Here is a 20,818-nt window from a genome sequence, read left to right as displayed (position 1 = left end):
AGTAGAAAAAGCACGGGCTTTGGAGTCAGAGGTCATGGGTTCAAATCCCGGCTCCACCGCTTGTCACTTAACTTCTCTGTGCCTCAGTTACCTCATCTGTAAAATGGGGATGGGGATTAAGATTGTGAGCCCCACGTGGGATAACCTGATCACCTTGTATCCTCCCCAATGCTTAGAACAGTACTTGGTATGTAGCAAGCGCTTAACAAATTCCCTCATTATTATAGACACTGAAATAAATTAAAGGTCGGGGCACTAATTACTGATAGTAAAGATATCTGCATAAGTGCTGTTTGTGTTTGGGTAAATTCCTAAGTGCTCAAGGGGGTGAGGTCTTAAGAGCCTAGGTGACCGAGAAAAAGGGGAAAAAACATGGGTAGATGAGAGATTATCCTGGAGGAGATAAGATTTTAGCAGGATTTAGAAGACGGGGACTAGCATTGATCTGTCAGATAGGTGGGCAGGGAACGGGTCTACCAAATCTGTTACACTGTACTGTCTACCAACTCTTATTTTATTGTACTCTCCTAAATGCTCAGTAAAGTGCCCTGCACACAGTAAGCCCTCAATAAATACAATTGATTGAAAGAACTGGGGGGAGGAGGGGAGCCAGGAAGTCCAGGGTGGGAGCCAGTGACTGCAGGTGAGAGAGAAGAGATTGAGGCACAAGGAGTAGGTTGTTAGTTAGTCATAGGTATGGAGTGTTTATTGTGTGCAGAGCACTGTACTAAGCACTTGGGAGAGTACAGTTGAACACATACTATTCCCTGACCACAACGAGCTTTCAGTCTAGAGGGAAGAGAGACAACGATATGAATAAGTAAATTACAGATATGCACCTATAGTGCTAGGGGGCTGGGAGGGGATGAATAAGCGAAGCAAGTCAGGACGACGAGAAGGAAGTGGAAGAAAAAAGATGATTTAGTCAAGGAAGGCCTCTGGAAGGTGTGCCTTCAGTGAGGCTTTGAATGGGGGGAGCGTAATTGTCTGTTGGATACGAGAAGGGAGGGCATTCCAGATCAGAGGCAGGATGTGGGAGAGAGGCCAGCGGCGAGATAGACGAGATCAAGGTTGTGTTAGAAGAGTGAAGTGTGCGGGCTGAGTTGGAGTGGGAGAGGGTGAGGCTAGGTAGTGGGGAAGAGAGCTAATTGAGTGCCTTCAAGTCGATCACGAAGAGTTTCTGCTTGATGCGGATGTGGTCGGGCAACCATTGGAGGTTTTGGAGGAGGTTTAGGACTAGAACGGATTTTTAGAAAAATGAGCCAGAAAGCCGAGTGAAGTTGGAACTCGTTAATAATTTTGGTTAAAAATAAGGTTAGAGACCTCAGAACCAGGCCTCTGTTCACAAAACTATTTCCATGAGAAAATTTATCGTAGGTTAAAATATTTCTACTTAACGTGATTTTCAGAAACCAATTTTGTTATTGGCGAATGCCTGAAGACTGCCTGTAGTATGAGTAGTCGTTGTCATCGTCATAGTATTAATAACAGTAATTGTTGAGCACCTACTAAATGCTTGAGAAGTATAATAGAAAAAATAGTTCCCTGCCCACAAGGAGCTTGCATTTTAATTGGGTAGGCAGATCTCAAAATATCAACCAATAGTGAAATCAGAATACATTATTGAAAGTTGTTTTATACACGCACACACACAGACACAAGTAAGTCACTTAAGATACCTACCCTTTTCCTCGTCTGTAAAATGGGGGGATTAGATCAATCAGTGGTATCTTTTGAACGTTTAAAGTGTGCAGAGCCATGTACTAAATGCTTTTAGACAGTACAGTAGAGAGGGTAGATACGTTCCTACCCACAATGAGATTACAGTCCAGTGGGGGTCACAGAATTAACAGAAATAAATAATTTGTAGATACCAGGTCTCCCGCTTTGAAGGAGAATGCCATGTGGGAGAGGACTGTTCCACCCCGATTAGTTTGTATCTGCCACAGAGTAAGCACAGAACTATTATTATTATCACTCCTCCTCCCTACCCATCAGACTATAATCTCCTTGAAGGCAGGGATCGGGTCTAATAACTCTATTGCATCTTCCCGTGAGCTTAGTACAGTGTGCTGCAGAAAGTAAGAATTCACTAAACACCATTGATTGAGCAGAGAGCTGGAGTCGGGCTTGCTCTGGGGAGGCGCTGCTCGGGACGGTAGGGGGCGGTAGGGAGCGCTGGGGCTTCCGAGGATAGCGCGCCACCGTGCGGTCGGAGGGAGGAAGGCAGGGAGAGGGCCCTGGCGCGCGGCGGCTGTTAAGGCAGGGGGGAGCGGCCGTTGGCAGTTGTGGGGGAAACGTAGCGCGCAGGCGCCGTCGTCGGGCGGGGCCGGGTGAAGCCCGGGGCGCGGGAAAAGTGAGGTGACGGGTCGGCCGAGGCGGGTGTGGCCGAGGCGCCGAGGCCGAGGAGGAAGAGCCGCCGCGCTGAGGAGGAGCCGCCAGCGGGGAGAGACCCCGACGAGGACGTGAGGCCGCGGGGCCGGGGAAGGGCGAGGAGCCTCCATTTTGGGTGGGAGAGGAGTTTGCCCCCGCCACAGGGATTGAGGGGCGTTTGGGATAGAGTTGATCTCCTCCACAGAAATCGGGGGGCGCTTTGACTAGAGTTCATCTCCTCCTCAGGTATTGAAGATGGAGAATTAAAAAGGGAGGGGAGCTGCAGGCTGGAGGTGGGTGCGAGCCAGTGACTGAAGGTGAGAGAAAAGAGATAAAGGCACAAGGAGTAGGTTGGTGTTAATAATAGTAATAATAACTGTGGTATTTGTTAAGCACTTACTGTGCCAGGCACTTCACTAAGCTCTGCGATGGATACAAGCAAATCGGGTTGGCCATGTTCCCTGTCACACATGGGTCTCCCGGTCCCAATCCCCATTTTACAGATGAGGAAACTAAGGCCCAGAGAAATGAAGTGACTTGCCCAAGGTCACATGGCAGACAAGTGGCAGTCAGGATTAAAACCCATGGCCTTCTGACTCCCAGACCCATGATACACTATTAGAGGAGTGAAGTGTGTGGGTTGGGTTTTAGTGGGAGAAGAGTAAGACTAAGTAGTGGAGAAGAGAGCTGATTGAGTTTCTTAAATTGATGATGAAGAGTTTCTGCTTGATGTGAACGTGGCCGGGCAACCATTGGAGGTTTTTCAGGAATGGGGAGATATGGACTGAACCAATTTTTAGAAAAATGATCCAGGCAACAGAGTGAAGTGGGGACTTGGTAGTAATTTTGTATAGAAACAAGGTTTCTGTCCTTAGAATCAACCCTCTATTCACAAAACTATTCCTGTGAGATAAATTATTATGGCTTATGATGTTTCTGCTGAACATGTGATTTTGAGAATCCAACTATGTCACAAGCGAAGACTGCCTTTTATATGAGTAGTAGTTGTATTAATAACAGTATTTTTTGAGCTCCCACTAAGTGCTTGAGACAGTCCAATAGAAGAAAACACGTTTCCTGCCCACAAGGAGCTTGCATTGTAATGGGGTCAGCGGATGTCAAAATAGCTGCTAATAATGGAATCAGAATACATTATTGAAAGTACAGCTTCATATCTATATGCACAAATATGTACAAGTGATGAGGGAGAAGCAGCGTGGCTCAGTGGAAAGAGCCCAGGCTTGGGAGTCAGAGGTCATGAGTTCGAATCCCAGCTCTGCCATTTGTCTGCTGTGTGACTGTGGGCAAGTCACTTCACTTCTCTGTGCCTCAGTTACCTCATCTGTAAAATGGGGATTAACTGTGAGCCTCACATGGGATGACCTGATTCCCCTGTATCTACCCCAGCGCTTAGAACAGTGCGCTGCACATAGTAAGCGCTTAACAAATACCAACATTATTATTATTGTAAATACTTAAGTCTCAGAGGTGGCTGTTGGGTTTTTTATGGCATTTGTTAAGCGCTTACTATGTCAGGCACTGTACTAAATGCTGGGGTAGATACTAGCCAATCAGGTGGTACACAGTTCATGTCCCACATGGGGCTCACAGTCTTAATCTCCCCATTTTACAGATGAGGTAAGTGAGGCAGAGAGAAGTCAAGTGACTTGCCCTAGGTCACACAACAGACAAGTGGCAGAACCAGGATGAAAACCCAGGTCTTTCTGACTCCCAGGCCCGTACCTTATCCACTACGGCATGCTGCTTTCATAATTACTACAGCTATGGGTTTTGGGAATTACTCAGGGAAGGCTTGATGCAGGAGGTGGAATTTTAGGAGGGCTGTGAAGGTGGGGAGGGCTGAAGACTGATAAATATTGGGGCATGGGCTTTTCTTACAATTTGATGTGTTGAACAATAAAAAGAGATGCCCATGGTTAAAAAGGGAGAAGTTAACCCATGCCCCAGCCCCAGAGCACATATGTCCATGTACTCCCCCATTTCCCCTATCCATAATTTAATCAGTCAGTTATACTTAGTGAACACTTACTGTGTGCAGAGCACTGCTCTTAGTGCTTGGGAGAGTACAATACTCTCCGAAGAATCGGTAGACTCTTTCCCTGCCCACCAGGAGGTAGCAGTTTAGAGGGGGAGACAGTAAAATAAATTATGAATGTTGACGTAGGTGCTGTGGGGTTGTGTGGTGGGGTGAATATTGAGTGCCTAAAGGGTACAAATACACATTCCTAGGTGGCACAGAAGGGAGGAGTAGGGGACATGAGGGCTTAATCGAGGAAGGAATTTTTTTTATTGGTATTTGTCAAATATTTACTATTTTGCAAGCAATTTACTAAATGCTTGGGTGGATTAAAGATAATCAGGCTGGACACCAGTATCTGTCCCACCTGGGGCTAACAGTCAAAGTTGGAAGGAGAGGAATATAATCCCTATTTTACAAATGAGGTAACAAGCACAGAGAAGTTAAGTGAGTTGCACAAGATCATACAGCAGACAAGGGACAGAACTGTGATTAGGTCCTACCTCTCCTGGGCCCATGCATTTTCCAGTAGGCCATGTTTTTTCCATTTCTAGGGGAGATGTAATTTTAGTAAGATTTTGACAGTTGTGGGGGCGGTGGTCTGTCATATATGAAAGGAGAGGGAATTCCAGGCTAGAGCAAGGACACGGGCAAGGGATCAGCAGCGAGATAGACAAGATCTGGGTAGAGTGAGTAAGTTGGCAGTAGGGGAGCGAAGTGTGTAGACTGAGTTGTAGAAGGAAATCAGAGAGATAAGGTAGGAGGGGGCAAATTGATTGAGTGACTAAAAGTGGTAAGGAGTTTCTTTTTGATGTGGAGGTTTTGGAGGAGTGGGGAGGCATGACCTGAAGTTTGTTTTTTTTTAAAAAAAAAAAGATCCAGGCATCAGAGTGAAGTAAGGACTTGAGTAGGGAGAGACAGGAGGCAGGAGCTCAGTGAAGAGGCAGATTCAGTAGTCAAGGTGGGATAAGATAAGTGCTTGGATCAACGAGGTAGTAGTTTGGATGGAAAGGAAAGGGTGAATTTTAGAGAAATTGTGAAGGTAGAACCAACAAGATTTGGTGATGGATTGAGTATGTGTGTTGAATCAGAGGGATGAGTCAAGGATGATGCCATAGTTATGGGCTTGTGAGACAGGGAGGTTGGTGCTGTTATCTAGAGTGACGAGAAGGACAAAAGAGGGCAAGGTTTAGGGGGAAAATGAGGAGTTCCGTTTTGAACATAATAAGTTTGAGGTGTCAGGACGTCCAGGTAGTGATGTTGTGAGGACAGCAGGAAATTTATTTTAATGTCTGTCTTCTTCTCTAGACTGAAAGCTCCTTGTGGGCAGGGAACACCTCTACCAACTTTCATTCATTCATTCAATTCCTTCATTCAATCATATTTATTGAGCGCTTACTGTGTGCAGAGCACTATACTAAGCACTTGGAATGGACAATTCGGCAACAGATAGAAATGATCCCTGCCCAACAACGGGGCTCACAGCCTTAAAGGGGGAGAGAGACAGCAAAACAAAATAAGTAGTCAGGCATCAATACCATCAAAATAGATCAATAGAATCATAGATATATACACATCATTAATAAAATAGAGTAATAAATAATATATACAAATATACACACATGCTGTGGGGAGGGGAAGGGGGTAGAGCAGAGGGAAGGAGTAGGGGGAATGGGGAGGGGAGGAGGGGCAGAGGGAAAGGGAAGGCTCAGTCTGGGAAGGCCTTCTGGAGGAGGTGAGCTCTCAGTAGGGCTTTGAAGAGGGGAAGAGAGTTAGCTTGGGGGATGTGAGGAGGGAGGGCTTTCCAGGACAGAGGCAGGATGTGGGCTAGGGGTCAATGGCAAGATAGACGATATCGAGGCATAATGAGAGGGATAGCACTAGTGGAGCGAAGTGTACAGGTTGGGTTGTAGAAGGAGAGAAGCGAGGACAAGGGGCAAGGTGTTGGAGTGCTTTAAAGCCAATGGTGAGGAGTTTTTGTTGGATACGGAGGTGGATGGGAAACCATTGGAGTTTTTTGAGGAGCAGGGTGACATGTTTTGACAGTTTTTATAGAAAAATGATCCAGGCAGCAAAGTGAAGTATGGACTGGAGTGGGGAGAGACAGGAGGCTGGGAAGTCAGCAAGGAGGCTGATGCAGTAATCCAAGTGGGTTAGGATGAGTGACTGTATTAACCTGGTAGCCGTTTGGATGGAGAGAAAGGGCAGATTTTAGTGATGCTGTGAAAGTGGGACTGACAGGATTTAGTGATGGATTGAATATGTGGGTTGAATGAGAGAGTCAAGGTTAAGGCCAGGGTTACGGTCTTATGAGATTGGAAGGATGGTGGTGCCATCTACAGTGATGGGAAAATTAGGGGGAGGACAGGATTTGGGTGGGAAATTAAAGAGCTCTGTTTTGGACATCTTAAGTTTGAGGTGACGGGAGGGGATCCAAGTACTGATGTCTTGAAGGCAGGAGAAGATGCGAGCCTGGAGAGAAGGAGAGAGCTCGGGGCTGGAGGTGTAGGTTTGTGTGTCATCTGCATAGACATGGTAGTTGAAGCCATGGGAGTGAATGAGCTCTCTAAAGGGAGTGGATGTAGATGGAGAATAGAAGGAGACCTAGAAATGAAGCTTGAAGGACCCCCACAGTTAGGGGATGGGAGGCAGAGGAGGAGCCCATGAAGGAGACCGAGAATGAACAACCAGATAGATGAGGAGCACCAGGCGAGGCTGCAAGTGAATCCAGGGTTGGATAATGTTTCCTGAAGGGGATGGTCCACAGAGTCGAGGGTAGCTGAGAAGTTGAGGAAGATTAGTATGGTTACAACTCAACTCTACTATATTGTACTCTCCCAGGTTCCCAGTACAGTCCTCAGTACGCACTAATCATTCAATAAATCATCATCGTCAATTACTTTTTTTGAATGCTTCCTATGAACTAAGGGAAAATACGGTACAACATCTAGCAGGTCTCTTCCCTCCCCACAGCACCCTTCAGTGTAGAGGGGGAGTTGTACATTAATATAAATAATTCATAATATATGATTTTAAAATATGTACATAAGTATTGTGGGGTTGAGAGTGGAGCAAATATCAAATGCCCAAAGGTCATAAATCCAGGTGCAGAGATGATGCAGAAAGGAGAGGGAGCTGGGATTTTTTGCAGGTGAGTAGAAAATGTGTAAAATCATGAAGATTTTTCAAACCTATCACCATGCTGTTGTTTGGGCCTATATTTTTATGTTTGTCGTGTATATATGTGTGCATATATATACATATATATAGTTTTTGTTTGTTTGTTTTCCTATCTCTGGGTTGGGAAGGTCCATGAAGATCAGGATTGTTTTGTGTGCTTTGTTTGTAATTTCCAAATGACTTATTACAATACTTAACAAAGAGCAAATGATTGGTGGACTGATTATCCTAAATATTTAAATGGGATCTAATGTACAGGGATTGACCTTTTAAAACCAACATATTTTCACAACAGCTCTGTTAGATGCTTGGAAAATTTCCCAACTTCCTGTTTAATGGGGGAAGTTCAGATACAGAGACATTTTCCAATTAACTGGGGATCTAAATAAAGCTTGTCCAGGGAATGAATGGCAGAAGCAGCGTGGCTCAGTGGAAAGACCGTGGGCTTGGGAGTCAGAGGTCATGGGTTCTAATCCCAGCTCTGCCACTTGTCAGCTGTGTGACTGTGGGCAAGTCACTTAACTTCTCTGTGCCTCAGTTACTTCATCTGTAAAATGGGGATAAAGACTGTGAGCCTCATATGGGACATCCTAATGACCCTGTATCTACCCCAGCGCTTAGAACAGTGCTCTGCACATAGTAAGCGCTTAACAAATACCAACATCATCATCAGAACTGTGAAAAGAAAATAGGTCTTCTGTTCCCTGGGAAAGTATGTCCTATATAAGAGACTGAAAAATCCAATAAGGAGTATTGTATGTGAATTTGGCTAGGACCCTTGACATATTTCTTTTGTATTTGCAAAGTTCTGAATCTAGCTGATTTAAATAATTAGAAAATACATTTTTCTTGTAGATAAAGAATAAGAATATGCAAGGAAAAAAAATGGAGGATAAGAGCACGGAACTCACTTGTGGTAAATCTCTTTTGTTTTGCTCCTTAAACCAGTTTTCTTATTTTTTGTCAATGTATTTTTTTGTTAGTGCACTTAGGAAGCCCTTCTTCCCTCCAACTTCTCACCCTTTCAGTCTGTATACCAGAATAACAGTAATAATTGGTAATTGTGGTATTTTGTAAAACACTTACTATGTGCCAAGCCTTGTAACAAGTGACAGGGTAGAAGCAGTGTAGCTTAGAGGAAAGAGCATTCATTCGATGGTATTTATTGAGCGCTTACTATGTGCAGAGCACAGGCCTGAGAGTCAGAGGACATGGGTTCTAATCCAAGCTCTGCCACTTCTCTGCTGTGTGACCTTGGCCAAGCCACTTAACTTCTCTGTGTCTCAGATCATCTGTAAAATGGGGATTAAGACAGTGAGCCACATGTGGGACAGCCTGATTACCTTGTATCAACCCCAGTGCTTAGAACAGTGCTTGGCACATAGCGAGCACTTAAAAAATACCATTATTATTATTATCATATATGATAATCAGGTCAGAAACCAGTACATGTCCCACACGGGGCTCCCAATCTAAGTAAGAGGGTGAAAAGGCACTGAATTTCCATTTTACAGATGAGGAAATTGAAGCACAGGTAAGTTAAGTGACTTGCCCAAGATCACCCAGCAGGTGCTTTGACTTTCAGGCCCTCTGACATCCAGGCCCATGTTCTTTCCGCTAGACCACTCAGTTTTCCTAGCTGCCACTTCACTCTTCTTCTTCACATGTCTATTCCCTCTTCAAAAAAATTTTCCAAAGGGAACCCATTTCCCACCAAACTCAAAGTCCTGATTATTGGCTTTACCAGCTGTATCCCTTTTATGTTGGCTCTTTACACCCATGACTCTGGTTCTGCCCTAGCTCAGAGTAACTATTTTTCAAGTCTTTCACCTCCAACCTTGCACTCACACTGTTCCCTAGCTTAGTCCCTTCTCCCCCATCCCTGCCTTCCCAATCTACCAAACCATCACTTCCCAAAATGCCACTTCTTCCAGAAGGCCTTCTCTGATTAATTCGGACACTCCAGCCATTCAGCCCAACAGCTACCGTTAGCATTTCTCTATTTTCTTTCTTTCCTCAGCCTATCTGCATATTTCTTTGTAACTCAATTTTTATATAGTGATTTTTATCCTAACATTTTACTACTACATGCTGTATTTTTTTCTCCAGCTCCCATTATTTATAAATCATTTCTGTCTCTATCCCCCATTAGATCCTAAGCTTATCCAAAGAAAGAGATGAGTTTCCTGCTTCTATTGTACTTTGCAAAGCATGTAGTATGGTGCTTTGCACCCAGTGGGAGCTTAATAAGTACAATTGATTGATTCAGGTATCCTATCAAGACATTTAAAGAGTTTAAGGCTATCCGTGTAGGCATCCCAGTTTCAGGTAGAATTTTAATGTGCCCCATTACACTGTGAGCTTGCTGTGGGCAGGGAATGTGTTATATTGTGTTGTACTCTCCCAAGAGCTTAGTACAGTGCTCTGCACATAGTAAGAGCTCAATAAATACGTTTGATTGATTATAATCAGTTTTCTTTAAGGTATTTGTTAAACTCTCACTATGTGCCAGGCACTGTTCTAAATGCTGGGGTAGATACAAACTAATCAGGTTGAACATAGTCCATGTCTCTCATTCACCCCACAGTCTTAATCCCCATTTCACAGATGAGGTAACTGAGGCACAGAGAAGTGGAGTGACTTGCCCAGCAGACAAGTGGCAGAGCCAGCATTAGTAACCAGGTCCTTCTGTCTCCCAGGCCAGTGTTCTATCCACTTGCCCATGTGGCTTTTCATACTGCCAACCTTGGATCATGTCTACTGAGTCTATTGAATTGTACTTGCCCAATTTCTATTTCTCTCAGAGATATTATGCAAGAGGAAAAATCAATCCAAATTTTATGAGGTTCATTTTAAATGGGGAAAGCAGGTACAATCTTGGTTAACCGTTGGATTTTGTTTGTTTTTGTTGTTTTTTCCAACAGCCAAGATTGATATGGACATACTGCTGAAGTGCATTAAGGAACAAGTAAACAACCCTCCTGCTGTAAAGAGTGCCTTGCTCTCAATTATTTCAATTTGTCAACAAAATAGTAAGATGATTCACTGAAATTTGGTCTGGGGTTCTCTTTGTTTTACATTGTGAGATCTCATGATGCCAAAATGTATAATTCTTATTTTCCAAGATGATGATGGAGCATATCATTTCCTTACCTCTGCACAGATAAGTTTTTTGAAATTGTATGAATGGGAATGAAAGGTCTTTTTTTTTCTTTTGAAATTGGATGGTTGGGAATGAAAGGTCTATTTTTCTGTAGAAACTTGGGATAAGGTTGGGATAACCCAACCCAGTAACCTAATCTTGAAAATAGTAATGATGATAATAGTGATATTTGTTAAGCACTTACCATGAGAAGCAGCATGGCTTAGTGGAAAGAGGATGGGCCTTGGAATCAAAGCACCTGGTTTCTAATCCTGATTCCTCTATTTGCCTGCTGTGTGACTTTGGACAAGTCCCTTCACTTCTTAGTGCCTCAGTTTCTTCATCTGTAAAGTCATGATTAAATGCCAGTTCTTCTTAAACTGAGAACCCCATGTGGGACAGGGACTGTGTCTGATCTGATTCTCTTTTATCTACCCCAATGCTTCCCTTCTGCATCACCTTGACTTGCTGTCTTTATTCATCCCCCCTTCCCAGCCCCACAGCACTTAAGTACATATCTGTAAATTACTTATTTATATTAATGTCTTTCTCCTCTTCTAGACTGTAAGCTCATTGTGGATGGGGAATGTGTCTATTTATTGTTCTAGTGTACTCTCCCAAGTGCTTAATACAGTGCTTTGCACACAGTAAGCGCTAAGTAAATATGATTGACTGACTACAGTGCCTGCCACATACTAAGTGCATAACAAATACCACGATTATTATTATTATTGTTACTGTATAATAATCCTACTTATCAAGCACCGTATTCAGAGCTGAGATAGATTTAAGATGATAAGATCAGACCCGATCCCTGTCCCAGTGTAGAGAGAGACGTGGGTGACTCAGGGCCGCGCTGCTCCTCTCTCACCCCTCTTCCTTCTCCAGGCCTGGTGTGCAGTTCCCAGTGCCCCTCCTCTGCTCAGCCAGATGCCATATTGCTTCTCGGTGCTCCTCTGGGCTGCCGACGAGGAGGAACTGTACTTTCCCTGTGGTAGAGGGGAGCCAGGTGGTAGTCAGATAAGGTCAAAAACTTAGGTGCCATTTGAAGAATCAGCAGCCAGGGTAAGAGGCACACACTGGAGGGATGCTGGAATTCCTGGGTTCTAGAGAGGAGGTGAGGGAGAAAAGAAAGAGGAAAGAGAGGGAGAAAGAGAGACTATGAATGGGAGTGAGTAACTAGGAGAGCGAGAGACTGAGAGAAAGAGCAAATGTATGTAGTGGCTGGAATGGACAGAGACTGGCCTGCACTGCAGGAAGAGGGAATGATTGTGGTATTCATGAAGCACACTGCACTAAGCTCTGGGGTGGATACAAATAAGAAGATCAGACACCATCCCTGTTTCACATGGGGCTCAGAGTCTAAATAGGAGGGAGAACAGGTACCGAATCCTCATTGTACAGATAAGGAAGATGAGGCACAGAGAAGTTAAGTAACTTGCCCAAAGTCATACAATAGACAACTGGCAGAGCTGGTATTAGAATCTAGTTCCTCTGACTTCCAGCCCAGTGCCTCATAATTCCCTAATACCCACCCTCAAAAAAAAAATCCTATATAGTGGTAAAGACTGAAACAATTCTTTGTGGTAAACATACCACATGAAAGATAAAAGAAAAAAAATGAGGCACATGACACTGCTAGACCATGCTACTTCCACTAGACCATGCTAACTTCCCAGTTAGGGCTGACAGGAGCAGGGATGATGGAAGAATTAATGAGAAATAAAGGATGGAGAGTGAAGCTGGGGTACTCTCTAAGCTGGGAAAGTTGTGCTCAGAGTACGGCATGGCAGAAGTCGATAGGGGGCTACTGATGGAGTGACTGACACTTTCAATCTTGAGTTTGATCTCCCCAACCTTGTTTCTGGGTATCCTCTCCTCTCTGATGCTACTGGACTAATCTAACCTAATTCTCAGAAGAAGGATGGAAGGATAGCAAAACCACTGAATGAAAGGGTTTTTTTCTATACTCCTGTTAACTATTACTCCCTCTCTGCCCTGCTGAACACCAACTGATGTACCGTTTTACATTAAAGGAAAGTCAGGCTCCAGCACACTGTAATTTGCCATCCTAGCACTGGCTAAGGAGAAATAAGCCTGCAGAGGAGGCAGCCACTCTGCCCTTGCCATCACCAAATAGCTGTGCAGAGACACCACCCTCCATTCATTCATTCAAAAGTATTTATTGAGCGCTTACTCTGTGTAGAGCACTGTACTAAGCGCTTGAAATGTACAATTCGGCAACAGATAGAGACCATCCCTGCCCAGTGACAGGCTTACAATCTAATCGGGGGAGACAGATGGACAAAAACAAGACAACATAAACACGGTAAATAGAATCAAGGGGATGTACACTTCATTAATAAAATTAATAGGGTAATAAAAATATATACAAATGAGCAGAGTGCTGAGGGGAGGGGGAGAGGGGGAGGAGCAGAGGGAAAGGGAGCTTAGCTGAGGGGAAGTGAAGGGGGGAAGGGAGAGAGAGCAGAGGGCGGAGGGGGAGCAGAAAGGGAGCAGAGAGAAAAGGGGAAGCTCAGTCTGGGAAGGCCTCCTGGAGGAGGTGAGCCCTCAGTAGGGCTTTGAAGAGAGTTAGTTTGGCGGAAGTGAGGAGGGAGGGCATTCCAGGACAGCAGTAGGTCGTGGGCCAGAGGTCGGTGGGATAGGCATGAACGGGGGATGGTGAGGAGGTGAGTGGCAGAGGAGCAGAGCGTGTGGGGTGGGCAGTAGAAGGGAGGTGAGGTAGGAGGGGGCAAGGTGATGGAGAGCCTTGAAGCCCTCCCCACCACCCCCAGCTCTGGTCACAGGAGCCTACATAACTAAGAAACCCTAGGCCCTAATCTTACGCTTATCCCTTCTCCCAGTTCCCCAGCCAGGCTCAAACTCAGTAGTTGATGATTCCAGAATTTTTTCTTGTAGAAAAGTGCTTTGAATTGAAAATGATAAAGCCTTGGGAATGGGATTTATTGTAGCTTTAATTTGAGCACAGCTCCTAGCACATAGTAGACACCCTATAAATGCTGTCGATTGATCACACAATTCTTTGGAATAATTCAGAAATCTTTTTTGATCTTTCATTTTATTTGCAAATCATTTAGGCAGTGCATGCACTTATTTTGAAGATATTGGTGGTTTGAAGTTGGTACGTGATCTTGCAACATCATGTGTGCACAGCATGCTAAAAGAAGTCGCCCTGCATACACTATTATCTCTAGCAAATTCTAGTGGTAAGACAGATCGTTTTATCTTTTATTGCACACTAATGTACCTATAGAACCATTTTACTCTTTCTGTATTTTCCACATTTTTGTTTCCAGGTTCTGTATTAATCCCTAAACAACTAAATCAATATGAATTGAGCTAAAAACATTCTGTGTGATTTATTGGCAGCCAATAAATATTCATTAACAACATTCTTCATGTGTAATTTACTTGAACTGAAACTGAAATGATAATTTGTCAAATCAAACAGCTTTTAAGCTTCAAAAGCATTTTAGTTACTAGTCCGAATAGAGTTCCATGTAGCTCAAAATACAGATGATTAGAAATGATTTTCCCTCTAGAATTGTTAACCTCATCATTATGGTGATAACTAGAATTAATCGTTAACTCTTGCTCCTATCCCTCATGTGTATAAAGTTATTGAAGGGATGTAGGGAAACAACCCCAGTGTCATTTGCCTCATTTTTATCCTTTATCTTTCATGTGGTATGTTTACCACAAAGAATTGTTTCAGTGTTTACCACTCTAAAGGATTATTTTTTTTGAGGGTGGGTATGGGGGGCAATTTTCCCCAGTTAACTCCCTTTTTGAAGGCAGAAGCACCCATTTTTGAGCTGATATATGTGCACTTAATGTGGAAGGAATCACCGTGTTATGTTGGAATGTGTTAGACGTGAGTCATTTGTTTTGGATTATAGTAGCATTGGCCTTATATGTTGCACAGTTCAATAGGAAATACACATAAGCAGTTTAGGCCCATTTTTGGAGGTGCAAGTTTTTAATTTGGAATTTATTTTTGAAAGTATGTGTCCTTTTAAATAACCATTCTTATGACCTTTGTTCTTATTTCAGTCCCTTGTCAGCAAAGTCTTTGTACTCCTGAATTGTTTGACAAAATTATTAGGTTTGTAGGTGATAAGAACTACAGCATGAATTTGCAAATAGTATCTGTCTATGTTCTCTTGGCCCTGGTATCAAAGAACAGTAAGTGCAAATTTTCTGTTGAGAATTATTTCCATGGATTATGAATATTTCATTTCTGTTCTATTTTATTCAAGTATTAGAGACACCCCCCCTCCCCACTACCCCCAGCTCTGGTCACAGGAGCCATAATGACTAAGAAACCCTAGGCCCCACTCTTACCCTCATCGCTTCTCCCAGTTCCCCAGCCAGGCTCAAACTCAGTATCTACTCAGTTTCTAATCCAAGTTCATTCATTCAGTCATATTTATTGAATGCTTACTGTGTGCAAAGTACTGTACTAAGGGCTTGAAGTTCTCCTTCATCCATTCATTCATTCATGTGAAGGTTATATGTACATCTCCAGTTTATGAAAAGCTTTGGATTTAGGAGATGGGGGTTGTGGGGGTTTGGGGGAGGAGGCGGTTCGGGAGATTTAGCCCAGATGTTTTTAGTTGAGAATATTTTATTGCTGTCAGTACTGAGAAGCAGTCTAATGCTTTAAAGTGTAATTTTGAGATGGCTCATTTTCCAAGGTTATTTTCTTTCACTCCTACAATTTCAGATTAACTAGAATTCGAGGCAAATGAGAGTTAATGTTTATTTCCATAAGAAGGCCAGAAATTATTTTCATTCTTCCATTAAAAGTATATGACTTATTTGGATAGGAACTATATGCAAAATGAGCTTTTTCATGTATTGAAAAATTAAATGTTCCTGTTGCTTTACCTGTGTTTGTCATTCAGGGCCATAAATCTCCATCATTATTTTTTCACAAGTGCTAAGTAAGCTGAATTATGTTTTATAAGATCAAACTATTGTTAGGGTATGTTGGATCATTGAATTACATAATTTGATAAAGTGATATTCAATTATTGGTTATTTTCAGAGACTGGACAAGTCCTTTTGAGAGAAACAGGCTGTATTTTCATTCTGCAAAAGTTATTCAGGTAAATAAATATGAAACTAGAATTCCTTTCACATATTAAGTAACAAACATTTGCAAATTTAAAACATTTTGACCATTTTAATTTCTTGTTTCTTAAATAGATCAACTATTGCAAAATCTGAAATTGATTTCTCCAGTGAGAGCTTTAAGAAGAAACATCATCTGTGGCATGTAATTTGCCATACTCTGGGTGCAGCTGTCAATAATCCTCAAAATGGTAAGTACCTTGAATTTTCAGTTGTATTTGTAGCAATTGATATGCACATGACAAAAATGAGAAATTAAGTGAATTATTTACATCTGAGTTTTTCTAGTAGCGTACTTGTGCAAAATCAAACTTTTTTTTAACTGATTCAGTTTTGGTTTTAATTCTTGTCAGAGGAAAATCAGAAAATTTGCTGTTCCATTTTGCCACATGTTAAGGTCTTGTTAGAAGTATGTTTGAAGCCTGAGATAGTTCGTCCTCTATGCTTATTTGTTGGACTCACAATGGCAGAAAACTGTAAGTATCACTCTTTCAATCCATCAGTGGTATTTAATAAGCATTTACTGTGTGCACAGCACTGGATTAAGAATTTGGGAGAGTATGATAAAGTAGGTACATAATTGACATGCATTTAGGAGAGGCATACTCATGGAATAATAAGTATAATTGATTCCTCCCAATAGTTTTTTTAATATTAAGCACTTACTCTGTGCCAGGCACTGTACTAAGCGCTGGGGTAGATATAAGAAATTCACACACAGTCCATGTCCCTACATGGGGCTCACAGTCTTAATCCCCATTTTAGAGAAGAGGTAACTAAGGTGCAGAGAAGTTAAGTGGCTTGCCCAAGATCACACAGCAGACTAGTGGTGGAGCTGGGATTAGAACCCAGGTCCTGTGCTCTATCCACTAGGCCATGCTGCTTCACATTAGGTTTGTATCGGAGAAGCCTAACGTAAATAGTAGTACCAGTTTGCCTGCTCTTTAAAAAATACAGTGCAGTGACAGTTTATGCCAAATATACATAAAGTTGCTGGGCCAGTAACGCTTTGAAGGAGGAGTTTCAGGGAGCTTGAAAACAAAATGATCTAGATGCATTGCACTGAAAAGTCTGGATAAATCCCAAAATAAAATGCAGTCAGGGCATCACACCAACTTAGAGACTTAAAGAAAAGTAATAGTGTTTCACAAGTGGAGGAAATTCTGATCCCCAAATTTCAGCCAATGGAAAAGACTAAGAAAAAGACAGAAAAAGAAAATTCACTTCTTCTGAGAAGGGTTGTTGAAGTGATGAAACACGCCATTAACCTAGGTCTCCTTTATTTAGGGCATCTACATCTTGAAATCACCATTTTCTCATTAGTATATAAATACAGAATTCCCTTCTTTTCCATCTATCTTTGAAAATATTTTGCATTAGAAGTGGTTTCTAAAGTAACCTGATGGCTAGGAAACCTTCTGATGGACTAGTGTTGGATTGGGGGAAATGTAGTTCAGGGCTCCGCCCAAGATGTGAACCTGTGGAGAGGTATCCATCTCTGGGGACAGGATATCTGTTTGCCCCGAAAAGGCTCCAGGACAAGGAGGCGGAGGACCCCAGTTTGGAGCCATCTTCATGCTCTGTTAAACAAAATAGGTGTTTTTCTATTTCAGGGAAGCATTGCCTAGCAGCACATTACATTTGTTAGTCATCGTGTGGCTACGTGGGCAGCAAATGGTAAAGGGACAAGGTATATGTGAAGTGGTTCCTTTTAGACTCTCCTATAAAGGTTCATACACATCATAAAGTAACAAAAGCTTAGGCCAGAATAAGTGAAATGAAAGAAACCTTCTCCTAGCATTTCTTTGGTCTTTGTCTCTAAATTTGATTAAATCCCAGGGATGAGGTGAATTGGAATTTTGAAAATTGGCAGACTGCTGAATATGAAAACAATGAATCTGTTCAGTGTGATTCCATTAACTTTCCCGAACTGTTTCATGCCATTATTCTCACTGTCAGGAAAAATACATTTTCTAACACACAAGAACAACTTCTTTAGATGCACATGAAAAGTATTATGATAAAGCGTTCTGTCTTAGGTTGATGTACTTTTATCCATTTTGTAAATGTATTTGATTAGTGTTTAGGTAAAATCACCTTAGTAGAATACCACAGAACAGTATTAATCATGTTGCTTGATAAAAGTATTGATAAAAGTACTGAGAAGCAGCGTGGCTCAGTGGAAAGAGCATGGGGTGGGAGTCAGAAGTCATGGATTCTAATCCCAGCTCCGCCACTTGTCAGCTCTGTGACTTTGGGCAAGTCACTTACCTTCTCTGTGCCTCAGTTACCTCATCTGTAGAATGGGGATTAAGACTGTGAGCCCCACGTGGGACAACCTGATCACCTTGTATCCCCCCAGTGCTTAGAACAGTGCTTTGCACATAGTAAGTGCTTAACAAATGGCATCATTATTGATTGTCTTATTATTTTATCCTGAAGCACTGACTCAAGAATTCTTCATATCTATTGGTGGATTGGATGTTTTGTCTGACGTTTTAATAAAGCTGACCAGAGAATCACATCAGAGTATTTCTAGTGCTAAACTGGCAGTAAATGTGACAAACGCCATCAATGTCTGCATTGCTGATAACTGTGAGTGATTCAAACGTTTGCATATATAGTATTCTAATAACTGCATTTTGTATGGTTCTTCCTTGGTTCAGTTCTTGATTTTAAAGAGACTTGATTTACACACAAATGCAGTGAATGACTTATGATGTTTTATCTTTCATATTGCCACTCTCCCTCTGCAATCCCAAACTCAGTACTCACTACCTTCTGCTGCCACACCCACCGCCACCCTAGGTTCCAGTGGGGATAGGAAAAAGCCCCACAAAGATCTAGGGACCTGTTCGGAAAGAGTGAGGCTCTTTGCACAGTCACCTCATCAACTCCCCCTCACCCCCATCTCCAGTTTGGCCCTGGAAGCCAACTACATATGCGTGGAATTGCCATCGCATGGTTCCATTTCCTTTCGGTCCCTCCCCATCTACTCCAAAAGCCGTTGTCTCTGCAGTCCAGCTCTGGGGGCCCCTTGGCCTGTCAACTGCCTTGGCTTGGTGCTTCTGTGTCCTGTTCCACTGAGCTAATTCTATATCCTCCTTAACTTCTCCCACCTTTCCCATCACTGGCAAAGGCGCTAACTGCCTTTTCTGTCCATTCCCCTCCCGCCCCCCAACTCATAATACTGGAATCATCTTAGGTACTTCTTCCTCATTCTTTGCCCACATTGAAATCACCATGACCTTCTGATTCTATCTTGGTGTTTACCAAGGATCATCTCCTTGCTCTCCATTCATCCAGTTAGTACTCCAACCACACTGTGTTCCCTGTTTACTTTGACAACCTCCTTGTTGATCAGTGAGTGGCGTTTGTTGAGTGGGGATGGTCTATCTACCCTGGGAAGTAAAGGGAAAAGATCGTGACAACTAGCCACAACAAAAAGGGGCAAAAAATGAGTTCACAAACAGTTGACCAGAAAGAAACAATGCTAATTGCTGTTGATAGCAGGAAGATGGAAGGATAAGGACCACATAAGGGTAAATTATCACAAGTTGAGAATGTGCTATTGTACCAAGGTGAATAAACATAAAGGATAAGTGCAGCTGTTGGATGGACACAACCCGAGAAGCTTACTTACTCAAGAAAGGTGTCCTGGAGGAGGTGGGATTTCAGGAAAGGTTTTGAAGATGAGGGGAGCTCCAGTTTGGCGGGTTTGAAGGGGGAAGGAGTTCCAGGCAGGGGGAATGGTACGAGCAAAGTGTCTAACAGGAGATCTGAAAATGAGGCACAATGAGATTGTGAGCTTGGGAGGACTGAAGAGTGCAAGCTGGAGTCTAGTTTGAAAAGAGAGTGGATGAATGAGAGGGAGAGAGCTTATGGCATGCCTTGAAAGCATTTGCTTCCGGAACAAGGGGGCCCGGTGGTGTGGTTGAGTATGATGGAACAGGTATGTGAAGGAACCGTGTTTAGTAGTACTGTTGTGTGCCATGTGGAAGTTTCTCATCGTCCGAAGCTCGATAGGAATCAGTGTGTCGTAGAGACAGGACGGGTGGGTGGAATAGCCCCCAAGACAGTCAGCTATGCGGCAACACATATGTGCCTAATAGGAATCCATTCTTCATTATCCTGAAGATTGCTGCAATCAAATGCTTCCAATTTTGGAAAAGTCTGAGGAATGATTTAGGGGAGAGTTGTCAGACTTCTCACTGGGAAGCAAAGAGGAACCTGATACATGTATACATATATATATATATATATATATATATATGTTTGAACTTTGATTTGATCATGGAACCTGATACATGCATATATATATATATATATATATATATATATATATATATATATGTTTGAACTTTGATTTGATCATTTAAAATTTTTCTTTCAAATATACTTACATTTAAAATATTTTATAGCTCCTGGTAGTGTAGTTCTAGCAAGACATCATGTCGTGCCAAAGCTTCTGACTTTGCTGCTTCTTGAGAGCCTGAATTCTGGCGAGAAAACTAGTGTTATGCTTACACTTGCATATTGCACTGCAGCGTGTGGTAAGTATCTGTATTCTTTAATACATTTTAATTCCCTGTAGACTGTAAGCTCCCTGTGGATAGGATCATGTCTACCATCTCTGTTGTATTATACTTTCTCACATACTTAGTGTAATGTTCTGCACACATTGCTCAACAATTTTTGATTGATTTGATGAGCTTGATTTTACAGTGCATAGAATATATTTTACACTTTTTGTTTCACTATATGCCTTCATGCTTGAAAAAGACACCACTGGCAATGAATTAACCTGTGGGTGCAGGTGTGACTGAAATTGTATTTCATCAGTGTTATCCTGAAACAGATGTCACAATTCCTTTTTAAGAAGGAAATTATATTTTCTGCAACGCTAGTGATCCTTTTACAACTTTAGG

At 42.5% G+C, this 20,818-nt stretch overlaps 1 protein-coding gene across 1 annotated transcript in view; it reads left to right on the top strand.

The window, feature by feature from the left end:
* The window catches only part of LOC100681069 (telomere repeats-binding bouquet formation protein 1), a 35,454-nt gene that overhangs the window by 2,148 nt on the left and 12,488 nt on the right, over positions 1–20,818 (top strand). Inside the window, exons 3-11 of the mRNA XM_029049961.2 lie at positions 8,447–8,507; positions 10,516–10,623; positions 13,832–13,960; positions 14,808–14,939; positions 15,805–15,865; positions 15,966–16,081; positions 16,244–16,366; positions 18,333–18,485; positions 20,312–20,443. Of these exons, the coding sequence (XP_028905794.1) occupies positions 8,462–8,507; positions 10,516–10,623; positions 13,832–13,960; positions 14,808–14,939; positions 15,805–15,865; positions 15,966–16,081; positions 16,244–16,366; positions 18,333–18,485; positions 20,312–20,443 (1,000 nt within the window). The 5' untranslated portion in view covers positions 8,447–8,461. The remainder of the gene's footprint in view (positions 1–8,446; positions 8,508–10,515; positions 10,624–13,831; positions 13,961–14,807; positions 14,940–15,804; positions 15,866–15,965; positions 16,082–16,243; positions 16,367–18,332; positions 18,486–20,311; positions 20,444–20,818) is intronic.

This window comes from Ornithorhynchus anatinus, chromosome X1 (assembly GCF_004115215.2).
Source record: "Ornithorhynchus anatinus isolate Pmale09 chromosome X1, mOrnAna1.pri.v4, whole genome shotgun sequence".
Lineage (NCBI taxonomy): Eukaryota > Metazoa > Chordata > Mammalia > Monotremata > Ornithorhynchidae > Ornithorhynchus > Ornithorhynchus anatinus.
The sequence above is the reverse complement of the archived record's forward strand: the minus strand, read 5'-3'. Positions and strand labels throughout refer to the sequence as shown.